Source organism: Camellia sinensis, chromosome 15, assembly GCF_055761805.1.
Source record: "Camellia sinensis isolate YWXY chromosome 15, ASM5576180v1, whole genome shotgun sequence".
Taxonomy (NCBI): domain Eukaryota; kingdom Viridiplantae; phylum Streptophyta; class Magnoliopsida; order Ericales; family Theaceae; genus Camellia; species Camellia sinensis.
In genome coordinates this window covers 19,733,080-19,751,951 of record NC_138975.1, presented here as the reverse complement: position 1 = coordinate 19,751,951, position 18,872 = coordinate 19,733,080, and the positions used below count along the sequence as shown (strand labels likewise).

At 31.5% G+C, this 18,872-nt stretch overlaps 1 protein-coding gene across 2 annotated transcripts; it reads left to right on the top strand.

The window, feature by feature from the left end:
- Positions 1-3,003: 3,003 nt before the first annotated feature.
- LOC114282248 (ABC transporter G family member 36) lies at positions 3,004-16,686 on the top strand. Of its 2 annotated transcripts, none has more exons than XM_028224887.2 (23): positions 3,004-3,300; positions 3,933-4,364; positions 5,389-5,598; positions 6,505-6,589; positions 6,765-6,924; positions 7,026-7,102; positions 7,228-7,281; positions 7,952-8,042; positions 10,135-10,436; positions 10,994-11,592; positions 11,851-12,011; positions 12,231-12,340; positions 12,966-13,119; positions 13,217-13,372; positions 13,464-13,639; positions 13,805-14,137; positions 14,234-14,524; positions 14,613-14,696; positions 14,785-14,918; positions 15,006-15,233; positions 15,338-15,509; positions 15,780-16,034; positions 16,136-16,686. In XM_028224887.2, the coding sequence occupies exons 2-23, from the start codon at positions 3,973-3,975 to the stop codon at positions 16,406-16,408; spliced, it is 4,497 nt and encodes a 1,498-aa protein (XP_028080688.2). In that variant the 5' UTR covers positions 3,004-3,300; positions 3,933-3,972; the 3' UTR covers positions 16,409-16,686. The 2 variants fall into 2 exon arrangements, with proteins under 2 accessions (XP_028080688.2, XP_082765004.1); XM_082908878.1 differs by having other exon boundaries at positions 3,137-3,300; positions 3,939-4,364.
- The last annotated feature ends 2,186 nt before the right edge of the window (positions 16,687-18,872 follow it).

Here is an 18,872-nt window from a genome sequence, read left to right as displayed (position 1 = left end):
AAAAAAATTTTAAAAATTATTTAGGCCCGCCCAAAGCCTGAGCCCAAGTCCAGGGACTAGGCCCGAGGCCCAACCCACTGGCCTGCCCAAAGCCCAAATACCCCATGAGCCTAGGCTTGGGCATGGGCTTAGTTTTCTGACCCGTGAACCTGCCCGGTTCGACTCGATTTTTGGCCCGATTCGAGCTGAATGGACCGAGCTGGGCCAAAATTACACCCCTACCTAAGCCGAGAAGATGGCAGTGACGTTGCATTTTGATACAGTTTGGGTTCCGCCTATCACGTTTGACCACAGTTGACCATTTAAATATGGAGTAGTTTTTTTTTTAACAAATTAAAAGATTAAAAATAATTAAAAATGGAGGGTGTAACTTCTTTATTTTTTATTTTTTGTGTAATAAAATCAGAGTAAAAATTGTACTCTACTCTCACATTTTGGTTTTTTTTTTTTTTTATCATTTTCCATTGTAATTTAATTTTTCAAGCTTTTTTCTACCATTTTTTTATATTATAATTTGTTTATTAACTTATGCATCAATACTCTATTCATTTAATAAGTCTCTTCAATAATATTTATTATTAACGTTTCATTTGTTTAGGTCGAAAATAATTTTTAATGAAAAATATTTTTACTTTATTTTTTTTCAAATATATTTGGTGGTAGTAGTGGTGGTGATAGTGGTAGTGGTGGGACAAAAATGGAGGTGGAGGTGGAGGTGGAGGTGGTAATGGCAACGATGATAGTGGTGGCAACTATGGTGATGGGGTGTGGTGGTGAGATGAGAGCGACAGTGATAATGTGGTGACATTAGTAAAACTTGAGTTTCGAAAACGTTTTTCACCTTTTAAAAGTAAAAAATATTTTCTGCTCATATAAGCTTATTTTTCATTTACCATGAAAAATATTTTTTATTGGTTTTCATTTTCTATTATATCAAATGCCAAAAAATATAAAATATTTTTTTTAAAAATATTATCTACTCAAACAAACAGAGCATAAGAGAATTTTAGAGTAAATCTCTTTCCTTGAGCTTCTACTAACATTATGTTTGGATTGAGTGATTTAGAGAGAAAAGAAAAGAAATTGAGAGATATCTATTTCTCTTATTTGTTTGAATAACTTAAGTGGAGAGAAATTGAGAAAAATAAAGAAAAATGGAGATAAACGCATTTATTTTATAACCCTCATTTTCAATGTTCCCAAAAGTGGAGAGATTGGAAGAGAAAAGAAACCAATAGATTCTTATATTTTTCATAATACCAATTTTGTCCTTGTAAAAATAAAAAGAAATAAAATGATTGACACCCATGTCCTCAGGAGCTTTTTATATCCAGCACAAGGGCTTTTGATAATATAACATAAAACAAATTTTTATTCTTCTTATAAAATCTAATCAAATAAAAAGGAGAGAAATCACAATAATTTCTTTTCTTTTATATTTTACTTGTCCAAACAAAAAATAAAGAAATCACAATCATTTCATTTTTTTTATTTTTTCTTATAACTTAAATAATCATTCCTTTATTTTCCCTTCAAGGTTCCCAAATAAATGTTGTATTGATGCGAGTCTAATGCTGTGTTTGGTTGGAGAATTTGTGGAGGGATTTGGAAAGGGAAAAGGAAAAAGTATGTAAAATTATGTGAAACATAAGTATGTTTTATTCACATTTCACCTACATTTTCTATTTTCTTTTCTAAATCTCTCTCCAAATTCTCTAACCAAATACACATAAATGTTCACCAATATAGGAAAATAGTATAGTAAATCACTTTTCATAGATTTCTAATAAATGTCGGATGTGAATCTGAATGTTGACCATCATATAAATGTTAATTATGATTCTCCAAAATCATGATTAAAGGTGAATGTGGATTGTGATATAAATATAAATGTTGACATTTAACACGTATTAGTGATTTTTTTTTTATTGCAAGTGTTCATACTAAATTTCAAAAGTGTTTCCTCTTAAAATCAAACACCAAATTAGATTTTGATTACAATGTCAAAACAAATGATATAGTTGAAAGGGTTTTTTTTTTTTTTCCATCTGTTTCACCTGTATATATGATTTAATGATTTATCATAAGAACAAAATCTGATGATGTATAAGTTTTCAACATGAGATTTATATTGTTAATATAGTGTTTATATATGAGATAGTAAACACAAAATAATAATAATAATAATAAAAAAAAAATGTAATTATCAAAACATTACACTAAGGAGTGGACTAGATCAATCGTACTAAATGATCATCTCAAAACAAGCTCTAAACGAAGTATAATTTTCAAACTCATCAATCAGATTATTACAAAAATATAAAATAAAAATTCAAAGTTCTTGAAACATTCCTGCATACAAAACCTAGTAGTTAAAAATCAAATAGTTACCTTTACAACGTACTATTTTTAGATTCTAAAATTCAAAACAACAGGTATACATCAAATGGCATAAGTTGAGTGTTTGAAAAAATCAAACAATTTCTAAAAGTTAGAGCATTTATATATATTTTTAATATATTATTGCATAATCAAATAAAAAAAAAATATATATATATACTAAAAACTTTTTTATCTCAAACTTAACTTCACACACACCCGAAACACCCTTCCTAAACTCTGAAAAAAGTAGGGGTGGCTAAGTAGGCCTGCGGGCCGACACCTACACCCCTTGGTTTGCTTTTCAAAAAGTGGATTTTTGTGTGTTTTTTTTTTTTTTTTATATTTATAATTTTAAGTGAATTTTATAAAAAATTATATTTTAATTATTTTTTTAAACTTTTCAAATGCATTTAAAAAATAAAATATGTGAACAAACCTAAAAAAGCAAAGATTAGCGCAAAAAGTTGAAGAAGAAAAAAAATATCAATGCAAAAATTATAAAAAACCAAAAATTAAAAATAATTTTTAAATACCAAATCAAACAATTGTAAAGATGAAAGAAAATTCAACGGATCCTTACCTACTCTGTCTCTTTAACAGAAAATAATAAACAAAAAAACAGTTCTTCTTTGTATTTTTCCACACTTGTGAAAAAAAAAAGGAAAGGAAAATTCAAGGAACCTCAGCCTCACCAGCTTCCTTCTCATCTCTCTGAAATAACATATATAAATACCCCCAAATTTCTCTCTATAATGCATGAAATCAACCCACACCATTTCTCCTAACTCTCTCTCTCTCTCTCTCTCTCATGAACTGTTGGAAAGAGACGAAATTACAACAGAGTAAGAGAGCGAAACAACTTCCAAATCGCTCTCTACTTAACAAAACCATTTAACCCTTCAACAAAATCCTAAACAAGTACGCTTACTTTCTTTCACTTTTCCATGCAGGGTCCTGTTTGATTGTGTTTCTGTTTTCTGTTTCCGTTTTTCGTGTTTTCAGAAACAGAGTAATGAAAAAAAAAAAAAAAAACCATCATTTTCATATCGTTAATCGTTATCATGTTGTACAAAGCTTTTTTGTGTTTCCTAAAAGTAAGTAGTTTTGTTGAAAACTTCCACAGAAAATATTTTCAAAAAACAGTTTTTGTCAAATAAATTCTTTTAGTGTTGTTTTATAAAAATTTGGAAATAAAAAACGAAAACAGGCAAATAATGACTCTGTCTGGTTTGGTTTGGTTTAGTTTAGTTTGGTTTTTAGAAACAGTTTTCTGTTTTTTTTTTTTGAAAAAATAGAAATTAATTTAATAAAAAAAAATATGAGTATTTTTTTATTTTTTAATATTTTTTTCATCAAATTAACTTCTAGATTTTAGAATTTTTTCCGATATACACATTCTGAAAACCAAATAAAATATGTTTTCTTCTCTCTTTTTTCGAGTAATTTTATCAATAGAGAAATCAGTTACAGTCACAGAATTCGACACAAAATATACATAAGTAGTAAGATTTATCAAAAGTGAATCCAACTAACTGTAAACTCTTGTCCAGAATCAGTTTCTGTATTCGTAGCACAACTGTTTTTACGAAGATGGAAGTAGATAAAATGCAAGGTTCGGGAAGGCGGAGCAGAAGCCGAAGCATAAGCAGGAGCCGGAGCAAGGCAGCTTGGAGCATAGAAGATGTGTTTGGCAGTGCAAACCATACAAGAAGAGCAAGTAGTCGAGCCGACGAAGACGAAGAAGCTCTGAGATGGGCTGCTCTTGAGAAATTGCCCACTTATGCTAGGTTGAGAACAAGTATCATCCAATCTATTACAGAGAGTGAAGGAGGAGAACATGGTAATGATAAGGTGGTCCACAAGGAAGTTGATGTGAGAAAACTTGATGTGAATGATAGACAACAATTCATTGATAGGCTGTTTAGAGTTGCTGAGGAAGATAATGAAAAGTTCTTGAGAAAGTTTAGAAATCGAATCGAGAAGTAAGTTGTTTTCTTTTCTAACTGAATTTTTCTTTTTGTTTTACTTGATTCTGTCAAGTACTGTTAAATTCGATCCAAAAACACACCAAAAAAAAAAAAAAAAAGTACTGTTAAATTAAACATATTTATTTATTTATTATTAATATATCCGTATGGTAATCATAGTACATAAGTTTGCATAATCATGTGCAAATTTGTGAATGTCTGTAATTTTCTGTATAAAAAAAAAAAAATTGTGTATTTTGAATTTGTATAGATCATACGTCAAACCAATTTGTGCCAATCATTAGTTTAGTCCTTATATATCCAGAGTTTCAACTTGGGATATAACCTAACAGTGATGCCAAGATGATTAAAAAAGATAGAAAATATTATAAATATTAATAATTATAATTATAATTTTTTTATTATTTTGTAACTAATTTTAACTGACACAGTGTGTAATGTCCCTTTCAACTTAAGGGCTGATTTGGTAATTGTATTGTAAATTTTTTGTTGATTTTTTTTTAACTATTATTTTAATTTTTTTACAAGTAAGAATTCACTTCTAATTTCTATTTGTAAACTAGAAGTCCCTAATGATATAAACAAATATAAATAAAAAAAAAAGGCAAAAAAGTTTGTTATTTTTTGCTTTTTTGTCACTGGTTTTGACTTTTTTTTTTTTTTCAAAAAAATTTCCTAGCCTAGAAAGACATGAAAAGAGAAAAACTTGTGACATTCTAAGAAAATTACTAAAGAAAAAAAGTTTGAATAAAAAATAATTTTTTTAACCTTCGCCAAACAAAACTTGGGTATTTGATTAATCATTCATCAAACTAAAAATTTCTATCCTTTAATTTTGTCCTTGGTTACTACTACAAAATAAAAAATTATAAATGCATAAAATCTAGTTAAAACAACACGACTCTCTCACATATATATATCTCATCTCATATAAGAAAGTTATATTTGATTCTGTGATTGAATTCTATATATGTAAAAAAAATCGCCATTAAATTAGTATTTTACTTTGTGATTGCAGGGTAGGGATCAACCTTCCAACAGTAGAAGTTCGGTTTGAGCACTTAAACATCGAAGCCAATTGCTACATTGGGAACCGAGCTCTTCCAACCCTTGCAAATGCAACCCGAAACATGGTCGAGTCGGCTTTGAGTTGTGTTGGGATCCAATTGGCCAAGGCTACAAAACTCACTATTCTTAAAGATGCCTCTGGGATGATAAAACCATCAAGGTAATTAAATTCATTAAATTAATTTGTCTCCAATAATATTATTATGATAATTATATATTTTTTTATGAAAAATAATTGGTAAACAAAATGTTTATGCAAAAATACATTTTAAAAATATTAGTAGATGTTTGACTTGTAATCATTCACAGCTTGTTTATTTATTTATTGAATACAACTCAGTCATCACTTTCAGACATTTTGAACTCAAGTCATCACCTTCAGACTTTTTGGTATTTGAATTAAAAAAATTTGAACAATTTGTGGGTGTTTAAGAAGTGAGTTTTTATGTAGGTTTTTTTAATTGTAAGATATTATTGGAGAAATTTTTTTTTTATGTTTGGGAAGATAGTTGGATTTTTTTGTGGTTAGATGTGATGTTTGTGAGAGAAAAAGTGAAATGATTATAGGGTTGAATATAATATTTTGTTTGTATTTATTTTTTTTTAATTTTGTAAAATTTTTATCTTGTAGTGAAAAAAATCAAAAAAAAATTCCAAACCCAAGTTCCCAAACACCACTCCCAAACCCAAGTTCCCAAACACCACTTAAAAAAATCCCGACATAACATTGTTTTCCAAAGAAAACTGATTACTTTTTACTTGTTGGGCTATTAAGGGTATGCATTTATGCAAACAAAATTTATGTAAAAAAAATTATTCAAAATAATATGATTTATTTATATTCAGCAATTTTATATACCAAACAAAAAATAATCAGAAAAATACCCACAGTTTGAAATCACAAAAGTGCACTTTTCTTGAATATATTCCATTTCTAATTTATGGTAAATTGAAAAATATATCACTTTAATTTATAATTTAAAAAATATAATTGTCACATTATTCAGTGTAATGTTTTTTAATATTACTAATCATATAGTAATGATCTTGATCATTTATGCTATAGGATGACACTTCTATTAGGCCCACCTTCTTCTGGGAAAACAACCCTACTGTTGGCACTGGCTGCAAAGTTGGATCCAAGCTTAAAGGTCAGTTTCAAGTTTCCATGACCCTATATGGGGGACAAGATTTTTTAAAAGTGGATTCACTAATAAATTTTGTAAAATTTTATTTGTTTGATTTTCAGTTTGTAGCAAAATTGTATTACTAAAATTTAATTAACAATCTTAGTGATTAATTATGAAAGCGAATATAATGTAACAGGTAAAAGGAGAAGTCACTTATAATGGGCACAAACTTAAAGAATTTATACCACAGAAGACATCGGCATACATTAGCCAAAATGATGTTCATGTGGGTGAAATGACCGTCAAAGAAACCCTAGATTTCTCTGCAAGGTGCCAAGGAGTCGGGACTCGATATGGTACCTAATCAATCATTTCTTAAACCTAATTTCAATTTTTTTTTCCTAGTAAAACATTTGGTTTTGATTGTGTATTTGATTGTTGATGAATAAAATTATAGATCTCCTATCTGAGCTTGCAAGAAGGGAAAAAGATGCTGGCATTTTTCCGGAGGCCGAGGTCGATCTTTTCATGAAGGTAATTTTGCAAGATTACAAAATGGTTAATGGTTTGGCTGGATATTGTTTTCCAATGTTCATTAACTGTATAGTTATGCAAATATTTTCATTTTCATTTATTTATTCCTCATATATATGTATCAGGCAACGGCAATGCAAGGAGTTGAAAGCAGCCTCATTACCGATTACACCCTTAGGGTAAGTTGAACACTTAATTTACTATTTTACCCTTTGCGTGCAATTTGAAAAAAAATATGTAAGGAATTAGAATACTACTTCATAATTCATAGACTAGCTAGCCATCCTATTAAGTTTGAAAAAAGATCCATCCACAAAGTCGAATATAAAATTTTCCATCCTAGCTCATAGAGTAACATGCCATCCTTTTTAAGTTTGAGAAAAGATGCGTGCGGGACCTGGATACAGAATTCTACTTTGTAAGTCATAAATTAGCATGTCATCATTTTAAATTGAAAAAAAGATATATGCATATAATTAAACTGTCGAACACATCCAATTACATGCTGTGACTGAATTATGTGCATGGTGAATTACTGCTTTAACTTCTCTATATGACTTTTTATTTAGTTAATTAGAGATTGTTGACAAAGCCATCACCAACTCTACTCTCATGTTTTAAGATGTTTTGTAATAGCTTTCTCCGTCAAAGATCTCTGCTTACCTACTATATATGTGGGTTGTTGATGGATAAATTGAGAGACTAATGGATTCTTTGTTTTTTTAAAGACTTTTGGTTGGTGAACAACTGTTTTTTAAATATAAAAACTATAGCATTTACCTATTCAAATGTTTTTCTTTTCCTAATATGTAATTTATTTACTTATTTTTGTTAACTGAACTAATACAGATTCTTGGACTGGATGTGTGCCGAGACACTATTGTTGGGGATGAAATGATGAGAGGAATATCAGGAGGACAGAAAAAGAGAGTAACAACAGGTTGGTTGATTTCGTCTTTTTCCATAGTTGTCATCAAGAAAAAAAAGAAGGATTAATTAGTACCAAAAAAATCCAAAATTATTAAATATTACGGTAATATCACATAACAATATTGTCAATCGATTAGAATTTTCTCATTATTATAATGGAGAATATATGATTAGTTAGTGGGAGAGAAATGGTGTAAACCTATTACCTAATCCCATTTACAATTTTTTATTAGCCTGTGATATCAATAAATTGGTGTCACCATTGCTAACAAAGAGAACAATTAGCAACACAAAAATGCATTAAAAAAAAAATTATAGAGCTAAAAAGCTAATTTATTGGCTACAAAAAAGTTAATATTAAAATCCTAATTTTGTTTGGCACATTTTTGACTTTTTAATGTTTTTTTTGAATAAATTACAAATACACTCTTTAAAATTTAAATACATCAAAAAATGAATATAAATTATACATTTTATTTTCTATACATCAAAAATTTAAACCCACCAACCAAGATAAATATAGTAGAATGAGTAAAATGTGCTATTTGCAGCTTCAAAATTCAAAGGAGGATAGAAATGAATTGTATTGACCAATTCCTTACCAACCCCCTCATGGAGATCACGCATAGTAGTACCACTATTCTCATCCCAAAAGCAAGACTTGTATTAATTTAGGAAAATGTCTCGTAACTCAAATTTTGTGGCTTAAAAGTGGCTCAAATGGCCAAAACGACGTCGTTTTGGTCATTTTTATGTTGTTCTGTACTCAAAACGACGTCGTTTTGGCCATTTGAGCCACTTTTGAGCCACAAAATTTGAGCTACGTAGCATTGTCGATTAATTTATCAATTCTAAGGCCTAGTAAAAGGTTTTATGCAATTATTTGCTGTCAAAATCATCCCCCCCAAAAAATCATTTGTAAGAGTACTATACTTTCTGGCACAGCTAAGACAAAAATAGGTCTGTTCTCACTACAGCACGACACAAAACACTATTCCAACAACTATTTGTTGACATCACACACATGTTTAATAAAAGAATTTGACTTTTTTTGAATTTAAAGTCTTCAATCCATACCTAAATTAAAGAGAAGTCCTTATTTGATTTAACGTGAGTTTATTTTTTGCGTGAACAAAATATATCACAAATTTAATTTTTTTTGCTAGTATAATTATTGTATTTTAAAAATATTGATTTTTCAAAATTACCTTTTGATGGTATATCTTTTGAGGAATAACAATATCATAATTGTATTTTTTTATGTTATTGAATTTAAAAGAATGGCGAAATGAAAAATTTATATTATTTTTGTACCTGACTTTTGAAAATGGACTAATATTTTGAGACAATGAAAAATAAAATAAGGGACTAATATTTTGAGACGGAGGGAGTACCAATTTATATACTAATTAATGTATTAATATAGTTATGATATTATCATTTTTAAACTATGACTTCACTCATTATACAAATTATAAAGAATCAAAACCTTTAAATTGTGTCACATCATTCGTTGATATACTAATTGGTATATTAATTGATACATACATTGCCTAAAGTAATAAGAATTTTTATTTTAAATGAAATTCATCACACTGTAAATAAAATTTATTATATTATTTTAATGCACAACAGGGTGTGTGTTCACACCTTTTGTTCACTCGTTTTTCCTGAACTGTGATGTGAGATAAGAGTTGCACTTTCAAAGTATCTTTCACTATTTAGGATCTCCTCAAAAAAATAAAAGTAAAAAGAAGAAGAAGCTATTTATGGATGAATTTCACTTTTCCTTTTTCTTTTTTAAACCTCCTACAAATACATGGTGTATAAGAGGATTTTTGAATTTTGACATTTTTATAATTTAGTACGAATTTTGACAATGTAAGAAGTTTTATTATAATTCGACTTCTAACCCAATTATGTCAGGACTTGATCCATCAAGCGAATGAAGTATTATCGTATACTAAACTAACATTTAATATCTGTATTCGAGTCTTATCATTTTAAATGCAATTTCCCTTACTTATTCCCCTCCTACCAAATAAAAAAAAAATATTGCGCCCACAAAAACAATATTAATGAATGGGCTTGGGTTAATGCAGGAGAGATGATTGTTGGGCCTACTAAGACACTATTTATGGATGAGATATCAACGGGCCTAGACAGCTCCACAACATTTCAGATTGTGAAGTGTTTGCAGCAGATTGTGCACCTCACCGAGGCTACGGTCCTGATGTCCCTACTCCAGCCCGCTCCTGAGACGTTTGATCTGTTCGATGATATCATACTCTTATCAGAGGGTCAAATTGTCTATCAAGGCCCACGAGAAAACGTGGTTGAGTTCTTTGAGAGTTGTGGATTCAAATGCCCGGAGAGAAAAGGAACCGCTGATTTCTTGCAAGAGGTAATCATATAATTAGCATCATTCTAATACGGTAGGTTTTGCCGTACCATATCATAGAAGCCAAAGCCCAGGCCTGCAATAATAACAGTGATGGGCTTATAGGCCTACATAAGTTTGTATACATATGAGACCGAAAAGCCCACATAATTGCTATTAAATGGCAAATGTGAAAACAAAAAATTCTGATTTTCTTTTGTCTTTAGTGATTAATTTTAAAAATTGTCAAAATAGATTAAAAAAAAATTTCAAAAAAAAGTTCACTAAAGATTAAAAAAAAATTTAAATCTTTATCGTCTTTTGTGAACTTTTTTTTCAAATTTGATCCAAAATTTTAAAATTACTTTTTCTAGTCTAATAGGACCTAAAAAGTAAAATTTTTGATAATAGTAATTCTAGATTTCCAGATTTTTACTCAAAAAACAGAGTATGGTCCATATTATTTCTAAATATGGACCCCATAAGAATTAAATCTAGGTACAATTCTGGGTACCTGTAATTACTGACGTAAAATTTTTTTTTACCAAACACCACTAAAAAAAATTGTGTTTTTGTCATAGGTTACCTCAAGGAAGGACCAAGAACAGTATTGGGCCGACAAAACCAGACCATACACATTCATCTCAGTCACTGAGTTTGCCAACCGATTCAAACGATTTCATGTGGGCCTGAGGCTCGCAAATGAGCTCTCAGTCCCATACAACAAGGCCCAAACCCACCAAGCCGCTCTCGTCTACAAGAAATACACAGTCCCAAAGAGAGAACTTCTCAAGGCATCATTTGACAAAGAATGGCTGTTGATCAAGAGAAACTCTTTCTTCTACGTCTTCAAGACCGTCCAGATCATCATCGTGGCGATCATCGCATCAACGGTGTTTCTACGGACCAAAATGCACACGAGGAATGAAGAAGATGGGCTTGTCTATGTTGGTGCACTTTTGTTCACCATGATCATCAACATGTTCAATGGTTTCGCTGAAATAGCTCTCACTATACAAAGATTACCAGTGTTTTACAAGCAACGAGACCTTCTCTTCCACCCACCTTGGGTTTTCACTCTCCCAACTTTCCTACTCCGAGTACCAATATCAGTGGTTGAGTCCATTGTTTGGACAGTCCTGTCATATTACACCATTGGATTTGCCCCTGAAGCTAGCAGGTAATCATTTTTCAACCATATTTCAAGTTCTCACCACATCATGCGATTAAAAATGTACTAAGAACATGAAGACCAAAAATTTAGAGCTCCATTTCATCTCTGAGAGCCAGAGAAATAGATAACTTTAAGCAATTCCAATATTTCTTATTGTTTTTCCTGATCTTCTCAGCAGCCAAATAATGCATAAAGACTATCAAGTCTCTTTTAATTGATGAACTAGAGTTTTCTTCTTATATGGGATACTTACTGTGTTTTCAGGTTCTTCAAGCAACTGTTGGTGGTCTTTTTAATCCAACAAATGGCTGCTGGGATTTTCAGGCTCATTGCCGGAGCCTGTAGGACCATGATCATCGCCAGTACCGGTGGAGCTCTAACTCTCCTCCTTGTGTTCCTGCTTGGTGGTTTCATCCTTCCCAAACGTAAGTGCAAGTCCAAATAATAATTTCCAAAAGACTTACACAAAAAACAAAGAAAACAAAAACAATGACAACACAAATATAGTGATGTTTTTGTGGTTTAAGTTTGCCTAATGAAATCACAACAGTTTTCCACCAATCCTGCAAATTATTGTATTATGGAATGTAGCTGTTTTTTACTACATTAATTTGACTTATGGAGAATTGTTTCCTTTATTCCAGATCAAATTCCGTCATGGTGGAGCTGGGGTTATTGGGTATCACCATTGACCTATAGTTTCAATAGTCTGGCTGTAAATGAGATGTTTGCTCCAAGGTGGATGAACCAACGGGTATGTAGTTTCTACTATCCTACCCTCCTTGTGATTTTCTTTGTCATTCTAGTGAGAAAGAGAGAGAAGCTTGACTGTTTTATACAACAAAGAATGTTCCTAAACAATGAAGCATAGGGACTTCAAAAAGCCGTTGTATTAGACACATATCGTGTACTAGTACTTTGCGTGATAGTTCTATATGCATATGGAGTACATGAAAAGTATTCCAATTTTTTTTTCTCTTAATTTTTGTTGTATCCCTAAAGGTACCTAGTGTGTACTCAAGCCACACCTCAGTCAAATTAGTGTTTTTTTTTTTCTGGGGACATAGGTGAATTTAGTTTAATAAACTTTTTTTTCTTTTATATTCTTAGCATAATTTTAAAATTAAGTTTTGATTTGTAGTTTCTTTTTAATATAATGACATTTAATTTTGATTTATATCTTACTTTTTGACATTAAAAGATGGACTGTATGTTGGATTTTTTGCTTTAATCCAAATTCAAAATATATATTATTTTTTTACCACGTAACATAATTAGTTGTATCCGTGTCCTACCTTTTATTTTTTTATAGATTTAACCATATCCATGTACCCGTTCGTGTGCTTCATAGTTCCTAACCAAATTCTATTTTGTTACAGGCTTCAAACAGTACGATCGCATTAGGTGTGGCGGTGCTAAATAACTTCGATGTCTCTCCAGAGAGAAGGTGGTTTTGGATTGGAGCAGCAGCACTTTTGGGGTTTGCTGTTCTCTTCAATATTCTCTTCACTCTTGCTCTTATGTACTTAAGTCGTAAGTTTCTAACATCTATGTTCAAAATAAACTGTGAATTTTCTCTCTTCATTGAGGTAACTCATATCACAATATACTCTTTTGTCCAATGAAATAGCTCCTGGAAAGCCACAAGCTATAATCTCCAAAGAAACAGCTGGGGAAATGGAAGCTGACCAGGAAGAAACTAAAGAAGCGCCGAGACTTAGAACAAACAGATCAAAGATAGATTCAGTCCCTCGATCTTTATCTGCTGCTGACGGGAACAATTCAAGTAAGAAACCTAAACATATAACCCAATACCAATCTAACATCAATAACATTTATAGCAATTTCAGAGTTCTTTACAAGAGAATAATTTTCAGGAGAAATGGCAATCCGGAGAATGAGCAGTCGATCCAATGCCAATGGACTAAGCAGAAATGAAGATTCAAGTCTTGATGCTGCACGTGGAGTTGCTCCCAAGAGAGGAATGGTTCTTCCCTTCACTCCCCTCGCCATGTCCTTTGACAGCGTAAAATACTTTGTGGATATGCCACCAGTAAGTATACCTTTTTCATCTTTCACTCCTAGTTTAGCTCAAATGCCACTACTACACAATCATTTGTCGCATTCTAGTATGACTAAAGAAGATCGCTTTCAAATGAATTTTTAGAAACTCAAATTAAAATCCAATTAGTAAAACAAATTGTGTTGATATCAATAGGAGATGAAGGAACAAGGAGTAACCGAAGACAGGCTCCAATTACTTCGCGAAGTAACCGGTGCATTTAGGCCCGGTGTCTTGACTGCCCTGATGGGAGTCAGTGGGGCTGGAAAAACTACACTCATGGATGTTCTAGCGGGAAGGAAAACAGGTGGTTACATCGAAGGTGATATCAGAATTTCTGGATTCCCCAAGATTCAAGAAACATTCGCTAGAATTTCTGGATACTGTGAGCAAACCGACATCCACTCACCACAAGTCACCATTCGTGAATCTTTGATTTACTCAGCTTTTCTTCGACTCCCTAAGGAAGTCAGCAAGGAGGAAAAGATGGTAACAACTATCATTCATATTGCCTTTTTTATGAAAAGATTTTAAGAAGTATAAGGTCAAGTACTAAGATGGTTTGTTTCTGTATTTCCTTTTTAGGTTTTTGTGGATGAAGTGATGGATCTAGTTGAACTAGACAACCTCAAAGATGCCATTGTAGGGCTTCCAGGAGTTACAGGTCTATCAACAGAACAGAGAAAGAGATTGACAATAGCGGTGGAGCTAGTTGCTAATCCATCAATCATATTCATGGATGAACCAACTTCTGGTCTTGATGCAAGAGCAGCAGCTATTGTTATGAGAACTGTGAGAAACACAGTGGATACAGGGCGAACTGTTGTTTGCACAATCCATCAACCTAGTATTGATATCTTTGAAGCATTTGATGAGGTAATAACACATGCTCTCTCTTTCTTGCTCTCCAAGTACATCTATATTATCTATCTCTCTAAATACATCATATTATATTGTGCATCAGCTGCTACTGATGAAAAGGGGAGGACAAGTGATCTACTCAGGACCACTGGGACGGAATTCTCATAAGATCATTGAATATTTTGAGGTATTTCACATTCTTGAACTATTTATTTTCTTTTTTTAACATATAAAAAGACAAATACAAATAATTCAACTATTTATACTTGTTTCAGGCAATTCCTGGAATTCCCAAAATTAAAGAAAAATACAATCCAGCAACATGGATGCTAGAAGCGAGCTCAGTTGCTGCAGAAGTCCGGCTTGGAATTGATTTTGCCGAACACTACAAATCATCATCCTTGCATCAGTAAGTGAAAAGTTTAGTTATAGCAATGAAAGTGTTTTATTGGTTTTAAAATCAATAGGGTTCAAACTAATACATGGGCAAAAACAGACGAAACAAGGCTCTAGTGAAAGAGTTGAGTGTACCTCCACCAGGGGCAAAAGACCTCTATTTCACATCACAATTTTCTCAGCACAATTTGGGGCAATTCCAATCCTGCCTATGGAAGCAGTGGTTGACTTATTGGAGAAGCCCCGATTACAACATCGTGAGGATGTTCTTCACCTTAGCTGCTGCCCTTATGGTTGGAACAGTTTTCTGGCAGGTTGGCAAAAAAAGGTATCCATCTAATTCTTACAAAATTCAAACTCCATCTCTCAGTCCATTGGTAACAAGACTCAAAAGTTATCGCTAATTCCTCGTCTATAATTTATTTGATTCAGGGATAACACGGGTGATTTGACCACGATCATAGGGGCAATGTATTCTTCTGTCCTGTTTGTTGGAATTAATAACTGCGGGACAGTACAACCAGTAGTAGCTATTGAAAGAACCGTATTTTATAGAGAAAAAGCTGCTGGGATGTATTCTGCATTACCATATGCCTTGGCACAGGTGAGAATTTTCAAATTTAACATCAAATGAGAGATTGAAAATACAGATTGTGAAGCTTGCATTCTATCTTTTCATCTCTGAGTTCACTTCTTTTAAATTAGGGTGGGGAATTCTTGTTTCTTAGATATTTGATTGCTATTTCTTCACATTAGATTGAAAATTTTGTGCATGAGCACCATACATCAAATGGCTACCTGAGCTTGGGTATGGATCTATATTTACAATTTTCTTCAATCCTAATCACAGAGTTAATTGTTATCTGACATGCAGGTAATCACTGAATTACCATACGTGCTTGTTCAAACCATCCTTTTTAGTCCTATAGTGTATTCTATGGTGGGCTTCGAATGGGCAGTGCATAAATTCTTTTGGTTCTTCTTCGTCACCTATGTCTCTTTTCTCTACTTCACATACTATGGAATGATGACTGTTTCCATCACACCAAACCACCAAGTAGCATCTGTTTTGGCAGCCGCTTTCTATGCACTCTTCAATCTTTTCTCGGGTTTCTTCATCCCTAGACCGGTAATTTCATTTTCCTCAGAAGCAGTTTTTATTTATTTATTTAAAAAAATATAAATTTTAACATAGTTTAATTATTTTTTTCTTTGGTATTGAAAATTCAGAGAATTCCGAAGTGGTGGATATGGTATTATTGGATTTGCCCGGTAGCATGGACAGTTTACGGGTTGATCGTGTCACAGTATGGTGATGTGATGGACCCCATTGCAGTTCCCGGGATGCAAAATTCCACTACTGTCCAATGGTACGTGAAAAATCATTTTGGGTATGAACCAAACTTCATTGGACCAGTTGCTGGAGTTTTGGTTGGTTTTGCAGTGTTCTTTGCCTTCATGTATGCCTACTGTATTAAAACTTTGAACTTCCAAATGAGGTAGAAGATACTATTGAGTCAAATTGCCACCTGTAGATATGTATTTGGATTCATCCAAGATTTGAAACTTGCAGCAAATTGGATGATATGAGAATTCATATTTTAGGATAAAATATGTTGTTTAGCAAGTTGTATACTTACCACCTAGTAAATATCAGGGATATATTGATAAGTTTTGAGGATCATATATATGTATAGTCATTGGATCCTAATGATGTAAGGGAAGAAATTGCTTTCTTTGTGGACCATTAAAAAATTATTAGTTCAGCCAACTTCAAGCTACATCATCAAATGGTTTTCGTTTCTTCTTTAGTGTTTTATTCATTTATTTATTTACTTTCTAATTTATGCCTTTGTTTAGATCAATGTATATATCATGTATATAGTAGTAACAACATAGTTTCTTAAAAAACTCAAACTTCAAGAGATTTCCAAATTCTGCAATCAAGATGAGAATCAAGAAAGCAAATTGAATTTCAAGTACTAATGAACAAGAGATATCAACCACCAGCCAATTTGGTGAGGTCTCCTATTGGATTATCAACCTAATGTGAAGGGCTCAAGTCCTTTTGTTGAGTAATGAAGAAGAAGAATATATGAAAAGATGCACAATGCAGAGACCTTGCCTGAGCAAAGTAGAACTTAAAGTGACTTAATCTGATTTAAAACTCCCCAATCAACAAACATTGCTTGATCACTGACTCAACTAACAAAGCTTTCTCTGAGTAATAATCAAGGGTTTTGCTGTCGATCTTCGTTTCTTAAACTATAAGCCATCATTTTTGCAGCACCTTCATTTGAACCAAATTCCTTTGAAGGAAATCTAGTCTTAGTTACACAAATTTAAACTATAACAACAAAATGGGTAGGTCTCAAAAACACAATTTGTTTCCTCATGAGCACTAGTAATTGCTAGCAGTATATGAAAGGAAAATATGCAAATGAGTTTAACAAGCATTTTTATAAACAATATATGTGCACCCAACAACACATAACACATATATAATTGCTAGCAAATGGGTGGGTCTGAAAAACCCAATTTGATTCCTCATGAGTACTTGTAATTGCTAGCAGTACATGAAAGGAAAAATATGCAAATGAGTTTTAACAAGCATTATATGTGCACACAACATACAACACACATACAGCAAAATTCATCTCAGAATGAACTGGGTTTTGCAATTGGAATATTTAAATGTTACATCTCATTGAATCAAGCCCAAACACCAGAATTGATAATGCAAGATCATAGAAAGATCACCAAAACCATGTATCAAAAAAGAAAGACTGTCTGGGTTTACCTGTTGAGATCATGGAGGGCCCTCTTCCACATTTGGAGAGCCACCAACAGAACTGGCAACAGTAGAAATTATTTTTTTGAATTTTCTACAATTGTTTTCGAACTTTTTATTTTTATTTATTTATTTATTTTTATGGAAACACAAAAGCCGAAAATATATATATATAAAAAAAAAAAATGAAAGCAATTTCAAAACAATCCTCAAGTTTTATTTTATTTTATTTTCTTTCTCTTTTAGATTTTAATTTCTTGATCATTGTGATTCTTGAGAATTATGTTGGATCATCTGCATAGTATGAGAGAGAGCTTAAAATTATTAATTTTTTCACCTCATATTTTTGTCAAAAAATAAAAAAGTTACTATAATATTCTTAAGATTTATTTAAAATACATATTATTCCCTATGATTATAAAAATTACAAATATTTCCTTACTAGAATTTGTCATTTAATGGAGTAATTAGAAAATATACAATTCTCAACTACCATCTTATATAATAATAAAATTATAAGAATGGTTTACCGAAATATATTTTTAATACCATTAAAAATTGTTGATTGGTTTAATAGTTGATAAATGAAATGAGGCATTTGTTATGTGATTAGAAATTTGAAAGAGTATGATATAATTTCCATAACCATATGAAGAAAAAATCTATATTTTAAGCAAATTTCAAATTTAATCAACATTTAACAATAGTAGATTTTAGGATAAATTACAAATTGTTTGGATAGAGGCTATTTGGCTAAAATAGCTAAAAAAAGATGAAATAAGTTAAAATAGTCAATAAGACAAAATGTTATATTTAACACATAATCATTCACTTTTTATTTTACAACCGTCAAATCAACTAAAAAAATGACTATAATTCAAAATATAATTTTTTTAACCAAGATAAATAATTAACAAATTAAATAACTAATTAAAATAATTCATTTTGAAGCAGGGCCTAAGCGTGAAATTGAAGTGAATGTGAATGTTGACCAAAATAGTAAGAGCTTGTTTGGGATGTGAGTTGACTTTTTGACTTTTTTAGTCTAGAACTAAAAAGTCTCGTTTGGAATAGGTTTTTTGGCATTTTTGACTTTTATGAGAGAAAAATTGAAATAATTATAGGTTGGATGTAACATTTTGTTATATTTAACCAAAATAATCAATTTTGTCCTAT

What these genes read in the sequence shown, in the direction of transcription:
- LOC114282248 (XM_028224887.2), top strand. Translation starts at nt 3,973, where the DNA reads ATGGAAGTAGATAAAATGCAAGGTTCGGGAAGGCGGAGCAGAAGCCGA. An exon ending in TTTGCCCCTGAAGCTAGCAG is followed by an intron (nt 11,593 to 11,850) that starts GTAATCATTTTT and finishes CTGTGTTTTCAG; the next exon opens with GTTCTTCAAGCAACTGTTGG. An exon ending in TACCATATGCCTTGGCACAG is followed by an intron (nt 15,510 to 15,779) that starts GTGAGAATTTTC and finishes TCTGACATGCAG; the next exon opens with GTAATCACTGAATTACCATA.